This window comes from Melospiza georgiana, chromosome 11 (genome assembly GCF_028018845.1).
Source record: "Melospiza georgiana isolate bMelGeo1 chromosome 11, bMelGeo1.pri, whole genome shotgun sequence".
NCBI classification, from domain to species: domain Eukaryota; kingdom Metazoa; phylum Chordata; class Aves; order Passeriformes; family Passerellidae; genus Melospiza; species Melospiza georgiana.
The window spans coordinates 16,647,812-16,666,261 of record NC_080440.1 but is presented as its reverse complement, the minus strand read 5'-3'; the positions used below and the strand labels follow the sequence as shown (position 1 = coordinate 16,666,261).

The following is an 18,450-nucleotide window of genomic DNA, read 5'->3' as shown; positions in this document are numbered from 1 at the left end:
TACCCTGCACACTCCTTCTCTGCATGGGAAGCATTCCCTCTATTCCCAGGAGCTGCTGCTTTGGAGGGGGCAGTGATGGGTTCCTGATCTCAAACAGGAGAACTCCCCCCCCAGCTGGAGGTGCAGCTGCCTCCAGTGCAAGCACACAGCTTCCTGTGAAGGGCAGGGACTGCAGCACAGCTGAGAGGTTGACGGGAGCAGCTTTGTGCTCATCCCATCACTCAAACCAAAGGGACAAGGACAAAGTGGCCAAGGGTCACTGGGAAGGGTCTCCAGCACCCTGTCCTGCTTTCTGGCTGCCCCTCAGGACTTGTTCCCCCCACTGTGTGACCCTCCTGGCTTTAACAGTGCCACCCCTCTGCAGCCCCCCCATTTTCCCAGTGCACTCCTGGCACAGTCCCACTCTGGGGATCACATTCCATCCCTTCCAGCAGCTCATTTCTCTGGCCCTTCACCAGCCAGGCAGCAGGCTTTTCTTAAGGCCTATATTCTTGAAATAGTTACAGGGAGCAACTATTAACATAATTGTGAGCAATATTACAGCAACAAGGGGAAACAAAGCTTTTATCTCCTGCCTCTATGGCAAATTAAATTAGCTTTTTTTTTTCTCTAAAGAGAGCATTATGCAAGTTTAACTCCGTGTGCTTCTTCAGCTTTCACTGAGCAGAACACAATTGTTTCAAAGAAAAGGGACAAGCAATACTTATTAGGTTATTTGCTACCTATTGTTTGACTTCTATGTATAGAAAAGAATTTATACAATGCCCTTTTTAAATGCAGTGGTTTCCCTGGAATAGTTGCCTCTCAGTAGTAGGAAGTTGTTTTTTAATGCTTTTTGTCTCCGCCAATTTTCCATTTCCACAAGTTTATTTATGACAATAACACTTTTTATTCTCCCTGTAGATACTTTCTGGTGATAATCATTACAAAATTGGCTTTTGGTCTTATTAACACTCTTGCCATGAACATTCTGAGAATGGCTGATGGATTTTACCATGTCCTTTCCTCAATGCATTTTTGCCATGACTTTGTGCTCGTTGACTGAACAGATATTGAGATGCTTCTCACCTGTTTCTTACTGATTCACCTGTCACAGTTCCTAAATTTGCCTGAAAGCCTGTGGTATGAAGAGAGACAAAGGCTCCACCTCCCTGTCACCAGAGTTTCCCTGTGATGTTATGATTCGCTGTCTTTATCAATCCCAACATTCCATGGAAGATATGAAAATGGGAAAAAAGCAAGCAAAAAGCAGACATTACACAGAAAAACAGAAACTTACACCCAACAATCTTCATCTCTGCATCAGAAACAAAGGGGAGAGAATAAAGGGAAAGGAACAGGAGAGAAGCCAGGAAATTAAGACAAGGAGAGAGAAAAAAGAGAAAGAAACATCACTCACGAGTCGGAGATGAAGCATGCACTTTTCATCAGAGGATCAAAGGAGAAGACAGAATACTTATCAGCACATGGGCAAGGGAGGGATGTCCTTGGGGGACTGACAAACACCAAGCCTGTGCAAAAGATTTCTGCTCAGCAAGTCCTGCACAAAGCCCAGCTGCCATCCCCAAGGAGCAGCACAGGCCTCACTGCTCTCAGCTCTGGGAAACGTAAAATTGGCACCATCAGATGCATGGCCTTAAACCCAGGAGCAATTTAAAAAAGGAATAAATAAAAAAAAACAAACCACAAATGAACAAAGCCCCACCATAACTTCTTCAGCAGGCTGGTTTGACTGAATCCCCTCTGATTTTGCCAAAAAAGATAACTGAAGTCTTTATGATGCCCTTGTCAGATCACAACGCAGTAGGAAACAAAGAACATTTTATCTTTACAAAAGAAGGCAGGAAGGGTTGTTTTATACAATATTAAACTTGTTCTGCATAACCATGCAGGATACAAACCCATAAAGAACCAGTTTCACTTTGTTTCTCAATGATGACCAGCTACCACTGATGTTTTTCCTATCTGAGGAACAGAAAAAGAGGGCTTGATACAGGGAGCTAATGCTACAGTTTAGAAAACAAAAAGGGATAGGAAAACAGTAATGAGACACAGCTACAAAATTTTAATAGTTAAGATGTGAGAGGATTTCCTGTTAAAAAAGAAAATTAAACCATTCAAACCTATGACAATAAAATTAAGTTGAAGTACTAGAGGTATTTACTTTTTTAAAAATAGGTTTCTTGGTTCAGCAGAATGATCACTGCTTTTTTTTAAAGTACCAGGTGACATAGCCTTTATTAATTTATCCATAAAAAACATTTTTAAACCACACTGTCCTGAAAAATCTGTATCCACTTGCAAAGCACAAGTCATGAAGTTTCTGTGCTGTTTTCTGGAAGAGGAAACCCTGTGTTTAATGACAAACAGTCCTGAAGCAAAGCAAGGAAGAGCAAGTTTGACAAAGACTATTAAAGCAGCAGACATGGCTGAGAACTGCTAATGTGCATGACAAGCTTCTGTCTTTGGTTAGGGGTTTTTGTTTCTCTTTTTTGCTCAGGTGTGTCCCCAATGGATTATTTTCCAACTTTAGACAATACTCATAAAGCTAAGGAAGAATGTTTGAGCCTGGCTGTAGAAACAGAAGCACAAAGTCTATTGACAGACATTCCTTGATCGTGCAGCTGTGCTAATCCACCTGAAGGGTATCACAACCCCAATGTTCTACCCTGGATGTCAGGCAAACTCCAGCCCCAACTGGATCTGTTGTGTTAAAAGCAAACAACAGGTAAATATCTGCTGTCACTTGAACATATCAAACATTCTTTGAGTTCCAAAAAAAACCCTGATTAGTAATTAGACTGAACACTGTTTGCTGCATCAGTGGAGTTCCATTACATTTCAATCTCCTCATTTTCCAGAGATTTCATTATTCTGGGGAATACCCAAGATAGTGAAAGCCTTTGTTTGGGAGCCCCATTCATGACTATCCCTCTCTTCACAGCTCCTCTCTACTCTGGCAATGTCCTCATTTATAACTACAGTGAAAGTTGATTCACACTTCCTCAACTGCTTTGCTTTTCTTCCTTGGTGTTTACAGACATGTACAAGCTGCCTTTCCTCACAAATAGAAGCATTATTCCCACAATGCCTAAAGCTTTGCATCTAAACTCTATACATGAAAACCTCTTGTGGCCCACCTGGAATCAAGGAGAAGTTCTGTGCCCAGACCCTGTAGAGAGGCAGGAAGCATTTAATAGCAGAATGGTGATCCTTTCATACATTTGCTTCTATCCATCAGCATTTTGAGCATATATATAAATATATATATATATATATATATTTGTATGTGTGTGTGTATAAATGTATGAGTCCAATTCCAAAAAGTTTACTATCTTAAAACCCCAGTGTCTTCCCCAGAAAGAAGTGTGGTTCTCACAAAGAGAATCTGGAAATTTGGATTAGCTGCAGTGAACAGAGAATTTTAAAAGCTTAGGGCAGGAGCATTTTTTGTATGAGCACTGCTGACCTGTTTGCTCTAGCCCTGGCCCAAAGCAGACATACAGGGGACACACTGTGCACATGCAGAGGGGCCAGGGCCCAGAAAATAAAGAAAAGTTACTCAGGGAACACTGAGGACACAAAACTGTTCCTTCAGTTTCAGTGGCCTGAGCCACCTGAGGTACAGTTTTAGCTACAGAAATGGAGGATCAAGCAGTTCTTGCAGGAGAATCAATTCCCTTGCACAGGTGTGTAAATGTGACACATCCAACTGTGATCTCAATTACAGCAGATCACCTTGCAATAATTCATCTTTTCCCTATTTGATTGCTTTAGGCAATGCCTGAAACTGCTATGAGGTCATTAAGAACCAAAACTTATAATTGGCTTTATAGCCCACATCCTCTGCTGCTCTGTTACCAGTATTTTCAAGCTCATTAGTAAATATACACATGTTGTTCTGAATCCTTTGACTCTTTAGTTTCTAGAAAGGCTTCCCACCTACTCCCTATTTTATTGTGGTTTCTGAAGAGCTCCCACAATGAGGCTACAACTACTTCTGGTACTGATGTCTCACTGCACCCTTTTGAGTAATAAAATCTAATGCTTTTCCCATTATGCTTTCATCAAATCTCCCATGCCTGTAAAGTCATCCTTGGGCTTGCTCATCACAGCAATGAAGTAATAGTTCAAATGCTACTAATTAGCAAACCCATTTCTTAGCACACTGCAAAAGCCAAGCCACTGTAACACCAGGTTTTATGTGGCTGCATGACTGCCCACATTCTGGGCTCTTCTCAAATGAACTCTTGCCTGTGCTGGGGCTGCCAAGCCAAGAAGCATCTCCAGCTGCTGCTCCAGAGGTGAGGAGCAGAGGAAGCGCAGCAGGGCTGCAGCCAAGACAGTGCATGGACCAGCTGCTCTGTGAGGCCAGAGGGAAAATCTGACCTGCACCTTCTCTGTTTCTCATTGCAAAAGGATCACACAAACTCAAAAACATCAAGGTTGCAAAGTGGAAACTCATTTTTTTCAAGGATTTGGATTGTTGGGAAGAAGAAATTTCATGCATTTAAAAAGAAACATCTCTGTGCTGAGTGTAAAAAAGGGATATTAACTGGCAGGGGTTGTGGGGAGTATCAGAGCAATCCTTCCAGATCCCCTTCTATCCCTGTGGTTTTAACACCTCTCACTAATGTCTGTTCCTGACAATGCTTTAGCATTTGCCCCTCCAAATCTGGCATTTACTGATAAATAGGACAGCTCTGTTACAAACCCCACACAAGTAAAGTGCCCTTTCCAGTTGCACTCGATTGGGAGAGTAGGAGAAAAGAATGACCAATATTTCAGCTTGGAGCTGCTCTGCTTACCTGGCATTATAACATCAGGAAATCCCAGCTTCCTGGTGACAGAAACACCTCTGTTAAAGATCATGGGGTTTTCCCTTCGGATCTGCTCCATGTCACCACGAAGAAGCTGAAGAGATATTATAAGTCCTGGGAAAAAAAAACCAAAGAGGTTCATTGTTTCTGACCTAAGAATTAGATTCTGTGTGTGCAAAGCCTGCAGGTAAATGAATGTTTTGCTCCACAGTTAATTTAATGCAAAATATAAACAGTTCTTTTCTCCCTTGGAGCACTTGAAAATTGAAATGGAGGAAACAAAACTGTTACAAGGTATCAGTTAAGCACACAGAATTATATTAAAATACAACTCCTAACAGTCAGAATACTTAATTTTGCAGACATGTCTCAGGTACAGAAAGTACCATTATTTCTTTCTCTCACATGCAGCAGGTTACAACACCTCTGTCTGAGGGAGCACCAACCACACAAAGCTCTGGAACACCTCTAAAGAACCTTTAATTTTGCTTTATACCATGAAAAAATGTAAATCTCAAAGTATATATTTTCCACTAATTTCTTTAACTGCTTCATAGAGGGCTGATGATTTTAATGAAATTCCCAACAGTTCCTCAACATGTTTCAGGAGTGCCAACTGGCCAAACTGACTTCAGCAACCAGCACTGTGATTCAGTGGATCATCTGAGCTAGGAATAATTATACACTTCATCTCAGTCCAGCTGTTTTCTCTACCTGGTTTTAATTTACAACACAGGAGAGTGTACTGGTAAAATGATGAAGTTCAGCACTACCATATGAAAGAATACCAGGATTGAGCTCAGCCATTGAAGCCCAGTCTCACCTGCTGAGCACACACTACCAGCTCCTCATATCCATGAGAATTACCTGCACAGAGCAATTTTCCACATTCCTTATCTCCTTCAGTGTCACTTGGTCAAGAGTTCTTTCTGTCCTCTCTGTTCACTGCCCAGAACACACACCAAACCAAACCCTGCCTTGGATGCACATTTTTGCATGAGCCAAAGTCAGGCTCTTTCCTAGGCTCAATATCTGGGCTTTGTGACCAATATTTAGTCACCATTTTCTCAGAGAAGTTACCAGGGAAACAAAACCAGGAGTATCATGTACCTCCCACCCACTTCCTGCCTTCTCCCCCTGAAATAATTTTCAAGCCTGTTGTTTGGCTTCAGTCAAATTTGGCAAATAAGTAGATACCCAGATTACATGAAGATTGTATACATTTCATGAATTCTAGGAGCTGGGATGAAAAAAATGAGGATAAAGCCTTAAAATGAAGGAAAAGAAAGGCCAACCAGCCAGCTGGACTGTCAGCATGTATGTACTCAAAAGCTGCCAAAACATGGACTTGCAACTGCCCAGCTGGGTAGGCAGGAGAGCACTGCAGGGAAAACACAGGCTCTGAAAGCATGGAAAACATCCAAGCCCTTTGAATACCATGTATGAGGGTGTCTGTGTGTACAGAAGGTTTCACAGCACACAAGAGACATGTTCATTAGAAATCAGCCTTGACTATTTTTGCCACTTACATAAAAACTTGTTCATTTTATATCCTTGATTGCTATTAAAAAACAAACCAATGGAAATAAATTTTAAGAATTCCAGAATAAAAGGAGTGGAGCAAATTTGGAAGTTCAGACATGTTACTCAAGTTTTCAAAGTTACAAAGAATTTAGGAAGATCTTTTAATAATGACTAATGGATAACTTTAACTGTAGCAGGAGGAGCAGCAGGGAATGAAACCAGCTTTACACACAGTAAAATTCCATATCTGCAAAATGTTTTATTTGCTTATTGTTGTGCTTAATCTCTTGTATGGGACTGTGCACTGCATTTTCCACTAGTGTCTCAATATGCAAACAAGGAAAATTAAGACAAATTCAGTACTTGGACATCAGCATGATTCAGGCACTTGGTAATGAATGCAGAACTGGCTGTAATGAAGCTGAACTGTACCCTATCAGCTGCTTCATTGGGAATGGGAGAGCAGTGATATCTCTGAATTAGCAGCTGCATACATCATTACATGAGGTAAACAGATAAGACAGGCTTTACTTTCCCTATTTATCTGTCATTAGCTACCAAAGGAAAACCTCACATCTCAGTGCATTTCTCTGCTACAAATAATCAGCTGTTTTCTAGAGATGTTCAGCTGTGGCTCTGACAAGCCCCAGAGGTATTTACCATAGTTGGAGCTGGGGGCTGTGTACTTGGTGCTGGACTTGCGGATGATGTTTTCATGGATCTGGCACCATTCGTTCTCATTGGTACACCTAGAATAAAAGAACATAATTCAAGTTCAATGCTTTCACTGAACCATCTTAGAACACAACAGTCAACTCTGCTGTAGGGATAATATGAAAGCTTGTAGGGGTCAGATTCATGAGAGAAATTCCACATAACTCTTATTTTTAAAAGTGGAAGGAAACAAAATATTCTCTAATAGTTATGGCCCTTCAATGGACACTTTGGAGCTGGTGGTCACTCTTCTGTCATAAAAGCCATTGTTCTACTCTTCAGATTATGAGAGCGTGAAGAAAGCTCTGGACATTCTATCTGAATTGTCATGTAGAAATGAGTGCTGCACTTCTGTTCAGGATGCAAAGCACAACATGCAGGAATTGAAGTGCCACTGAGACAGGAACCAAGGAAACCATCCCCACACTCTGAGAGCACAGGCTACTGTCACACAGGATGGGAGAGACCTCACACTGGGGAGAGAAAGGCAAAGAAGTGGCCACCTTGATCAAGTTTTTGAATGGAAGATGAGCCATATCATCTTCTCCCATGGGAAAAAAATGGCACCTTTACCCCAAAGAGTGCTGCTGGTTTAAAAAGAAAGGCAAAGCAGTATGATGCTCAAGTCTAACTGCATTTTAAATACATCTGTGCTTTACTTAAATTACCACAGCAAGATTCAATGATAACCCACCAAGTCAGCAATTTTTAACTCAGCAGCAATAGTGAATCTCATTTCTCCTGAAAAGCAATTGGATTAAACCATTTAATTAAACTTCTGTCCTATTGACTCTTTAAGGTTAAAAAAAAAAAAGTAAAGCTAATACTCCAAGCTTTCAACTCCTAGGGGTTTCAAGAAAAAAACCACTTTGTAAAACTTCTCCAAGGATATTACCATTTTTTCCCTTTTTTGCTTCCCCCCAAGAGTACAACATGTCAGCACAGCCAGGGTAGGACACACAGCAGCCCTGTGAAGACAGTGGGGATGTTTTTGCTTGCTGCATTATGTAACTGAAGAACAGCATGGCAGGAGGAATTCAGGCTATCTACAAGTAGGAACTGGTAATTTCCTACAGCTTCAGTCTTGCAAAACCATGTGCTGCCAAGAATAATTAGGTAACCCCCAAAGCCTGTGATGGCACAATTACTGACACCCCCAAATGTTCTTAGAACTGCAAAAGGAACAGAGACAACTTGGAACAAATGAAACAGAGAATATTTCACTTGCTCCACTGCCCACCTCCTCTAAGTACTGTGCCCCTTCTGGGAGGAGACACCAGATCCCACACAGTCACAAAGGGCAGATCAGCATGGAGTGACCTAGCAGAACTTCCAAGGATGGTAAATTGACTCTATTTGCACCCCCAAAACAATCCCTCAAAACCAAAACACAACAGAGCTAAGGCATTAATGGACAGGACACCCTGCCAATAATTGTAGTGTTGTGTGATAATTCAGCTCATCAAGAAAAAATAAAAATTATCTTCACATTGTCAACACATTAGAAGCCATTTATCCTACTCTAAATAAGATTCTCCTAAAAGTAGAGAGAGAATCTACAGTACACTCTCTAAGCCATCCTCCATCCTCACAGTTACAGACAAATGTCTAACTTGCAGTGATGTTTTAGTGCTATGCAGTGCAAGTTAAAAGAGGTTTCAGCCTCCAGTAACTTATGCCTGCAAATTAACCTGCAACCAAGTCAACCCAAAAATCAACTTAAAGGCAGTTTAAAGCCAGTTTTGTACCAAGTGCCAGTGGAAGCTGCACTTTGTATTTCCTGAATGCCAGGAAGGAAGATCTTCTCCCAGCTTTGACAGGCTGGCCTGGAAACACTTGGAATGTGTCTTACTGTGCTCACATTTTACTTGTCCAAATACCAAGTGGACAAAAGAATCTATTTCTCCTTTAAATAAGAATTGACTCCTGAGCCATCCTTCACCTTTGAGGCTGGCTGGCTGTGCAGCAAATGCACATTTGGAATGTTTTCCATCCCACAGCAGCTGGGCACAGCAATGGGATGGGAGCTCTCGTCCAGCTGGGCAAACAGCAACAACAGAACAGCAAAAGGGAAAGGCATTCAGGCATTAACAGAGAAGAATTTCAAGATCTGGGGCTGGAGGAAGAGGAAAAAAAAGATTCAAAGAAAATAGGACAGAAAAAAAAAAAACCCAGAAAATGTGAATATGGAAGAGAAATGCATGAAGTTTTCAGGGGAATTGTAAGATGAACACAAAGACTAATGTTCAGTGAGCAAAAAATTTTAATAAAGATAAAAATTAATACAAAATATTAAGTTACTTCAGAAAAAATGGACTGAATTTAACTTTCATCTCACTTTTAAATTATTTTACATATATATTAAAAAGAATAATAAAAGTATGCTTTTGCATAATGAGCTTATAGCTACAGCTGTGGTACTCTATCCTCTTAGGGAGATTTTAACATGACTGTGGGATTAACAAAGAGAAAAATCTCAATTGTGAGAAAAAATTTTTTTTCAGACATAAATCTTTAAAAATAATAAGGCAAGCTGAGAAAGATTGGTGAAGTAAATTGATTTCTTTTTTCCCCTCCCATAAGCATTCTCTTGTGGATTCAGCAGAAGTCTCCATTTACAGACCATGTATTTGTTTCAGCCTTTGTTAGGTTTTCAGTCTTTCAAATTTTTTCCAGCTTCTCCCTGTGAAAAGGCTTTTCTAGCTGCCTCATTTGTGGCAGCTGTAAGCTTTAAGCACATAGTGTATAAAAGGAATGCTTTTTACTGCTCCTTGAAAAGTACAAATACACCTCTCTCCTTACTTCATCTTTATGGTGTTTAGGAGTTGGCCTGAGGCATTTTAACAGTAATCAAAATAAGAGCAGCAGGTAAGAAAATCAGTTCAGTGCTGTTAAAGCACTCATATTCAACTTGAAATTTCCAAAGGACAAAACCCTGTCAGTTCAATTGCAGCCAATGAACAGGAAAAGGCAGGTTAGCTAAAGGAATGTGCAAAGAGAAGATGCAAGAGACAAATCTGTGACAACTGTGTCATGAAAGACCAACAGCTATCAAAGCTGCAAAGGGAATGAGCTGATGCCCCTCAGATATATCCATGCTCCCCCCTGAATATTTCTGCTGGAGGTTTACACAGAACACTGCAAACAGCAGTAACATAAAAGAATGATGCACAAGGCTTACAGCAGCCCAGGAGAGTGATAATAGTGATAAAGAATTACAAGCATCTGATTACAGAGCTGAATTCAGCCAGGGGCTCTCCCTGCCCACGTGAGGAACAGCTGGTGCAAATCTGCTGAGGAATTTGGGCAGAAACTGTTGGTGCTCTGGGTGCTGTGAAGGGAATCCACATTAACAGAACTCTGCAAATGAGCAGCAAGAAAAGGGAAGCTCTTTTCCTGAGATTTTTATTCCATCACTGTACCAAGACACTGGGTTGCTCTAAAGGGCTGTGTGACTCCACTTGTCACTGACAGAGTCCAGTGTTTCCAAACCAAAACAAGGTTTTTCTGTTCTATTTTTCAGAAGCTAAAGAAGCGCTAAATGGGCGACAAGACAGAAATCTAATAATCAGAATGTTCCATTCCTGTAAACATTCAGAGTGTTGCAGTTGCAATACATTAACACCATATCTACAAAGCCAACAGAACTATATAGCAAAACCCACTGCTCTGAGATAAGCTGGAACTGAATGTGACAAAAGGCCAAGACTGGCCAGATTCTACCAACAGAGAGAAGAAAGAGGACCATTTTCTTCCCTATAACTTGACATTTTTGCTACAGTTTTCATAACTTTTGGCAAAAGAGTAATGAAAGAGCTGACTCTGAGAGACTTTTGTTTGGACTTAAGAGATTTCTAATGTATGAAGAGACACCCAATAATCTTCAATGAACAGCAAGACATTTTTTCATTTAGTTTCCCTCAAAGGTCACACTTTCTGCTGCTGAATGCACATCCCAAAGAATGACAAAGTTCCATAACCCACCAAATTATCTTATTACTCTCAACAGTGGCCACAGACCACAAAGCAGTGTCAGCTGTGCCTCAGCCCATCTGCAAAGCAGATCTTGCCAGTATTTATCCTCACTAACAAGGGATTTAAATATTCCCTGCAGTCTCCAGACAGTTTGTCTGTGGCCTCTTTATTACAACTGTGAGACCACATTTCATAATAAGAATGTCAGTTCAAAGTTCAAAATCACAAATAACTGAAGACAGATTCCTGCTCAAAAACCGTTGATTTGTTTTGAGAATTTTGGTCACACACTGTTGACTTCAGTTGTTTTCTACTGCTTTTGTTGGTTACCATGAGTGGTAGGGAATAGCAGATGAGGCATGAGTTATTATTCCCTTCATCAGATGAAATGCAGCACATTTCTTTGGGTTTGAGCTCAGCAGATTTTAAATAATTCACATTAATAAAAGAGCAGCTTTGCAAGTCACACAGATTTGGGCAATATTCAATAACCTCTGAGACATTTCACACACCTGAAACATCTGTGGATAATATTCATTATTTTTTATGAGCTGCTGGAATAATAATAAAGAATAAAAAAACTTCCTTCTAGGAGTTACTCACGTGTAAACTTTGAGCACAAAGTCCTTTTCCTCCTTGATTTCTGAGAGGGACTGGAGCACGTCCATGATGCTGAGCACGGCGCAGCCGTAGGGGCGCCGGTAGTGCAGGTGGGGGGGCCCTTTCTTGGAGTCATTGAGCAACATGCGGCCTGGAAGGAGGGACACTCAGACATCAGGGACAGACACACAGCCACATCCTGCCTGCTCTGCTCCTTACAGCCAGCACTTTCAGCTCCATGCTGCAGCTGACACTCCTGCCTGGCTCTGCTTTTGCCCCAGCCCCACGTGCTGGGCTGTGCTGTGACAGCCCAGGGATACTGGGCAGGACTGGCACAGCACCAGGGCTGTCTCCTCTCCAGGAGCCTGGGGGACAGGTCTGGGAGGGGACACAGCCAGGACAGCTGAGCCACACTGGCCAAGGGATGTCCCAAACCTTGTGACATCTGCTCAGCAGCACAAGGGACATTGGTCACTGGGAGGTTTGGCTTTATCCAGACTGAAGCCTGGCTTCCTGGGAAGTGACTGCACATTGATGGCTGCTGGAAAGAAGAGAATGAATCTTTTGCTTTCCTTTGCTTCTGCTCGTGGCCTTTGCTTTATCAGACTGCCTTTATCCTCACCCATGAATCTTCTTCCATCTTACTTACTCCCCAGCCCCATCCTGCTGATGAGGAGAGTGACAGAGAGGCTTGGAGGGCACCTGGTGTCAACCCACTACAGCTTTTCACTCAAACTTTTCAAACCCAGAGGTCCATTTGGAGCTACACCTCACTCAGCCAAAACCAGCCAAGGGCAAAGTGAAAAGCATCATGTCTGGCCAGCTCTGATTTGCAGCTCCATGACACATATTTGCATCCAGCTGGGCTGACTACAAATCATCTGTGGATGAGCCAAGAATATGGCTGTACTCATCAGTCTGACCCACAGAGATCCACTGTGCTCCTTCCTTAGAGTGCACTATTGACACAAATTCTCATGTTATTCATCTGCTTTAAGGGAATGTATTATATATTGTATATAATACTTGTAATATTATATATTGGTTGTTTATCATGGTTGGATGGAGCCTTCTTGGAGCACATGAAGGAAAATTCTGAGGTACAAAGCTGCTCAGTGATTAACAGCCTATTACTGAGGCAGTTTTTAAATAGAGCAAAAGATGCCAAGGCCAGAAAAATCACTGTGATAATCAAAGTGAACTTGTAACATTACATATAATAATTTGTCCAGCCCTTGCATCAAGGTTAATACAGCATCTTTCCACAGGCTTCATTTATCACCTCCAGTGATAACAGAGCAATAATTCTGACATGTAGGCTCTTATGACATGGGAACTCAGATAATGCAACCCTGACCTCCCTGACACATTTGTGGCTCTGAAGGCTCTCTGCCATTCCCAGCACAACACACAAAGCTCTGCTCAGAGCTGCTGTACTTCAGAAAAGGTGCCTGTGGCTGGTAATGGGTGTGAGCAGTGACTGGGCTGGCAACAGGCTTAAAAGCTCTTTCCTTGCAAACACTGCCTGCCCATTCTTCAGTCACCTGAAACACAAAAATGGCACTGCACTTCTCACTTGTTCACAGTAATACAGCTGAGGAAACTGTCTCTGCTACTCCTACTATACACTGCTAACATTTTAGGTCCAATATTTAAAATAAATTATACTTAACACAGGCAAAATATGTACTTGCACCACAGACTCCTACAACAGCAAACAAATCTTGGCATATATTTGTCTAACAGCCTCTGATTTACTCGATGTGGATGGTCAGACAGGCTGATGTCCTGCCCTGCAACCCAGCTATAGCACCAGTAAAAAGATCTCATTTGAAATTTTTAGACATTGAACAAAAAGCCTTTTTACTTTGTCCCTTTCCTGTAGATGTAGTGTTTAATCAAAAATTCTCAGACTCAGAAAAACAAAATCACTGCTAAACAGTCATCAGTAACTTTCTAACACTTAGCTCCATATGGTCTGAATGTCAATCAGTCTATGACTGAGTTTTCTAAATGTATAAATCATTATAAAGTCAGCTAATTAAAACATACATTTAAAAATACTCTAAGAGCTCTGTTTATTACATATATTCCAAGCACTAAATCATACTGTACCTATTCGGATTACATGGGCAACTATGTACAAATCCCTCTTCATGTCCTTGCTGCTGAGATCCTGAAAGATCAGAAAAAAGAGAGACATTCCAACATAAGTGCCTGCAACTATAAATGTGGATGAAAACTCTGAAATCCTATGTTACAGAAAACCAGGACAAGAATTTTAAAAATGAGCTTCAAGAATAACCAAACAGGAAAAGGAGAACCTACAGAAGAGTAAAAGCAAAGCTGAAGTTAATGAAGACAAGTGTTATTGACTCTGAGAAAAATTTAAAAAGAAAGAAATAAATTAAGAAAATACACATAGGATACTTTTCAATAACTCATTACTGCAGAATTTTGCATTCACATGTCAGAAGCCACCTTAATTGCAATTTCCTTGGTATGTTGTACTTTTCACTGATAACTTCATAAACAACCAGGAACTTCTGATACATTCCTCCTGCATGTTTATTTTTATAGTTACAGGAAAGGTCTAAAACATTTCTTCCTAAAAACCAGTCTTCCCTATGCCCCTCACCTCCCAGACAAGACTTTAAACAGATACTGTGTACTGGGAGAATATTCATCTCTGGTTTAGACTGATGCAAAAAGGCTCCTTGTGCTCTGCAGTGACAGCTGCTGCCCCTTTCTCCACTGAGTGCTGCCATCTCATTGTCAGGTACTACTTACACAAGAATTAACTGCAACAGTCTCTGATTCTGATAGTGGTTTTCTTTAAAAAGCTCCTCAACTACGTGGTATTATAACCACTGTGAAAGGAAATAATGCTATTTTTGTATAAAGAGAGGAAGAAATTTAAACTGTGGACATTTGAGATCTGTCATCCCTAATCTGAACCAATTTAGAATTAAAACCTGCATTTTGCTGAAAGCTAAATCCCACAGGGAATTTCTTTCTCATGTGACTTGAGAACCCAAAGCCCAACCAGTGAGATTATGATGGCAATGCAACTCCAGACTATGGTGCCACACAGCACAACAGAAGCTGGCACAGTGACTCAGAACTAGGCAGGCATTTATCCTAAGGAGAAGTTTCAATCCCTTCCCAATTGTGTTACATTGCTGAATTACAGCAGGCAAGTAATAAATTCATGGCTGTACCTCCTTGCTCTCTAAAAGCAGCTCTGCATTTCCCAGGGCAGCACATGCAGGGAGCTGCAGAACCACTGTTTGGGATGCTGCTAAGCAGCAGATCTGCCTCTCCAGAGCCAGAAAATGAAGCCACATAAACCATCCTTAGCATTTCCTCTCAGGCTCGATTTTGCTGCTGCACCAAGAAGGGAACACACTTTCTAGGCTTTCTCCATCACCCAACATACCAGGGTAACATATGGCAGCCTTTATCTTGCATGTCTTGGAGACACGAAGTTCCACACTAAAAGGGATTTGACATAGTTTTAATCTCAGAAATGCCTGACAAGACATTTCAAAAAGCAAAAAAACTTGGAGGTAATACTTAATGCTCTAGAGAGCAATAGATTCCTGAAAATATCTGTGCTTTGACAGGGGGAATTTTATTATACCATCAGATTACCAGTTCTAATTAACAGCAATTTAAAGAATTATTTTTTCAAAGGGCAGCTGTCAAAACATCAGAAAACGGCAGGGCACGAACATATTGATGGGTTCACACTTTAGTTGCTTTTCCAATTTCACAAATAAAGTGTCACAGGCAAAAGACAAAAAATGTGGGCCCAGATGGCCTTGCATTTCAGTTTGTACAGCACAGGCTTTTTACAAGGCAAGAAATTCTTACTATGACATGGAGCAAACAATCAAAAGCCCCAAGCCCTGTGAGGAAGTTTTGAGATGATTCCTTCGCAGAGAATCCATGTCCATCTCCTAGGATCAGGAGAGGATAAAGCACATTTACTGGTTACTCTTAGGACTGCATCCACAGGGTGGATATTTGTGGGTATTTCCCACATCCTTCTGAGCTTCCTAAACGATCCTGACTGATACACAACATAATTTCATTCTAATTCTAACTGAATGGCTTTTTAGAAAATCATCTCTAAATTCTCTCTCACCTGTATTGGGTATGGAAGAGTTACTCTACAATAATGGTTAGTTCTTTACAATGCTGGTTTCCAGAAAGGTCTGATTGTGTGTTAAAAGACCCAAACACCATCACAACAATCTCCAAACTACTGGAATCAAGGATACCTGTCTGCCAGTAATAAGTTATTTAATTCAGCTGCCAACCTCACAGGCCACAGAGAATAAGGTATTTAACAAAAATAACAACCTTATAGAGTGTAGTTACATTTTAATTCAGATCCAGGAATGTTTCTAACACGTGCACAGGCTGAGGTTTGCTTGAGTGAGCTTTGATCTCCAGAGCAAGCGGTTTCTCACCTTTGCTGTGATATGACAGCAGATGTAAAACCCAAGCCTGGGTAATTTTGATATCTTACACAAGGAGACAGGTGAACCCTTAGAAGTAACAGAGATAACAGGAAAAGGCAGGGATCCCTTGAATTATCTAAGATATTGGCTGCTTGCCTTAGGGAAAGAGGAGAGTTTTAGAAAGATACTGTGGTGTGGTGAGGTAGGGCAAGGAAATAAAGAAATAGATTAAAAGTCAAGATGAACACAAGCCTGGGAGTAGACCTGAAAATCACAGAACTATCTTATCTTAGAAGCATTTCATAATTAAGAAATTATCATAAGATAGAACCAGATAAAATGGTTATTCAAAAAAGCAAATATTTATTGCTCTTTTACTAAACACTTTGGAAAGGTCTTTGAACACATTGATGAAAAATGCTGTTTTAGAGGTGTAAGATCATTTGCACAGATAATTTTTCCAGTTATAATTCTTGTTATGCAGAGTATACATTCATTATAATTTTGTTCTGTAGAATACACATTCTATGGCAGAAGAATGTGTATTCTACAGAACATTCTGTGTATTCTAAGCACCTCCACCAGCCACTGAGGGAGTCTGAGCACCCTGGAGAGCTGAGGCTGCAGCAGGTTTGGTATTTTTCTATAGTAACAGGAAAGGGAGCTCAGGAGGTATCTCTGGTCAGGACTGGGGCTGCACTAGCAAATCCTGCAATCCCAGGGCTGGCTGCTCTTGGACTACACTGGCCCTACTCAGAATATGCAGCAGATCTCTCCTGGAATTGTGTTATGGCCCTGGGTGTAATTTATCATTATTTTTTGAAGGCTGTTAAAGGCTGGTTGGCACATCACCAGAGCAACACCGTTTGACACTGTTCACCACACAGACAGAAACAGGACGTGTTCCATGACCCCAGGTTGTGTGGCACGGGTCAGGGTGGGGAAGCTGGAAGTTGAAAATCCTTTTCAAATTGATGAACCTCAGAGACCAGAAAGTGCCAAAGTTGATCCAAAGCCTGTGCTGCCTTTTGGGATTATTCCTTAGTGCAGCTCTTAAAGCTGCACTCCTGCCTTTCGCCTGACTCAGACATCAGTGCTGAACCTTAACCCCTGCCCACCTTCTCTCAGCAGGGCCAGACTCTGGGATTGAGTCACCATCTCTGGGGTGACACTGTCACCTTGCTGATGTTTATTCAGCTTTCAGCACCTCACTGATGGTACCAAAACCAGAACTGCTAGTGATGTCAGCATCCAGGTCAGTGCTACTTTTGGACTCCAACTCTCAGATCCAGAGGGAGACAGAACAGAGCATCCTTACACCTGGATCTATTCTGTTCCCTAAGAGGAGGAATCCTGCTGCCTTCTTAAGGGAGAAAAGGGAACAGTGCTGGGGACCATGCCTGGCTCAGTGTCCAGCCCTGCCTGACCTCAGAGAGTGTCACTGCCAGGACCAAAGCTCTGCCATCTTTCTTCTTCATTGCAGGTAAAAATACTTCTGCTACAGAGCTTCCAGCATGTGCACTAACTAAAGGTGAGTCATGATGGAAGGTGTTTATCACACTTGGGATCTGAGATGCCTTACAGTTATTCTGTGAGGAGCTGTTAAGTTTCAGTGTCTCTAGATTTTTATATTCTTTCTGAGAAGAAGTAGCAGATAAAATGATGGTCTGACATCTGATTCTGAGGGAATTTTAAACACAACTTAAGACCAGCACAGAAGCAATTTCATACAAGGGCAGGTAGGGACAGGACAAGGGAAAACACTTGTCTGATTTTCATTCAGAAAAAAGTGCCTTGTTTTATGTTCAGGCCATCACAGCCTTTTCCTATGCTCAGTTATCAAAGAGCACAGCACATCCAATGAAAATATTCTAAATTTCACACTGTCTGTGGGAACAAATGCAAGTACTTCAGAATACTCAGCCATAAAGATAATTTACAAGTACATTCACTTTCTATGTTAACATTTAGTCAAAACCATAAAAGTTTAGAAATTATTTCTCCTCTGGTGATTATATTGGAGAGGAAGAATTGGGTTTCCTTCCCCTCAGGAAACCTCCAGCCCCACTGCTGTGAGGGGAGAAGAAAGGGAGCAGACACGTACTGTGAAAAGCGCACACATTCGATCGATCTTCTCCGGGTTCCTGGGGCCTCCGTTCTTGTTTAACCTCACCATGAACCTCTCACTGAAAAACAAACAATGGTAAAAAACCAATCAGCTTTTCCTGTACATCAACAGAAAAAAACAGGTAGATTTGGGTGTCTTTATAAAAAGATGCAGTGGTCATTATAATTCCAAAGTCTATACAACAGTATTCACTGTCTATACAAAATTACATGGAATAGCA

At 41.3% G+C, this 18,450-nt stretch overlaps 1 protein-coding gene across 1 annotated transcript in view; it reads right to left on the bottom strand.

The window, feature by feature from the left end:
- Window positions 1-18,450, bottom strand: part of DOCK3 (dedicator of cytokinesis 3) — a 188,187-nt gene that overhangs the window by 74,516 nt on the left and 95,221 nt on the right. Inside the window, 5 exon segments of the mRNA XM_058032100.1 lie at window positions 4,809-4,934; window positions 7,005-7,093; window positions 11,637-11,784; window positions 13,749-13,809; window positions 18,207-18,288. Of these exon segments, the coding sequence (XP_057888083.1) occupies window positions 4,809-4,934; window positions 7,005-7,093; window positions 11,637-11,784; window positions 13,749-13,809; window positions 18,207-18,288 (506 nt within the window).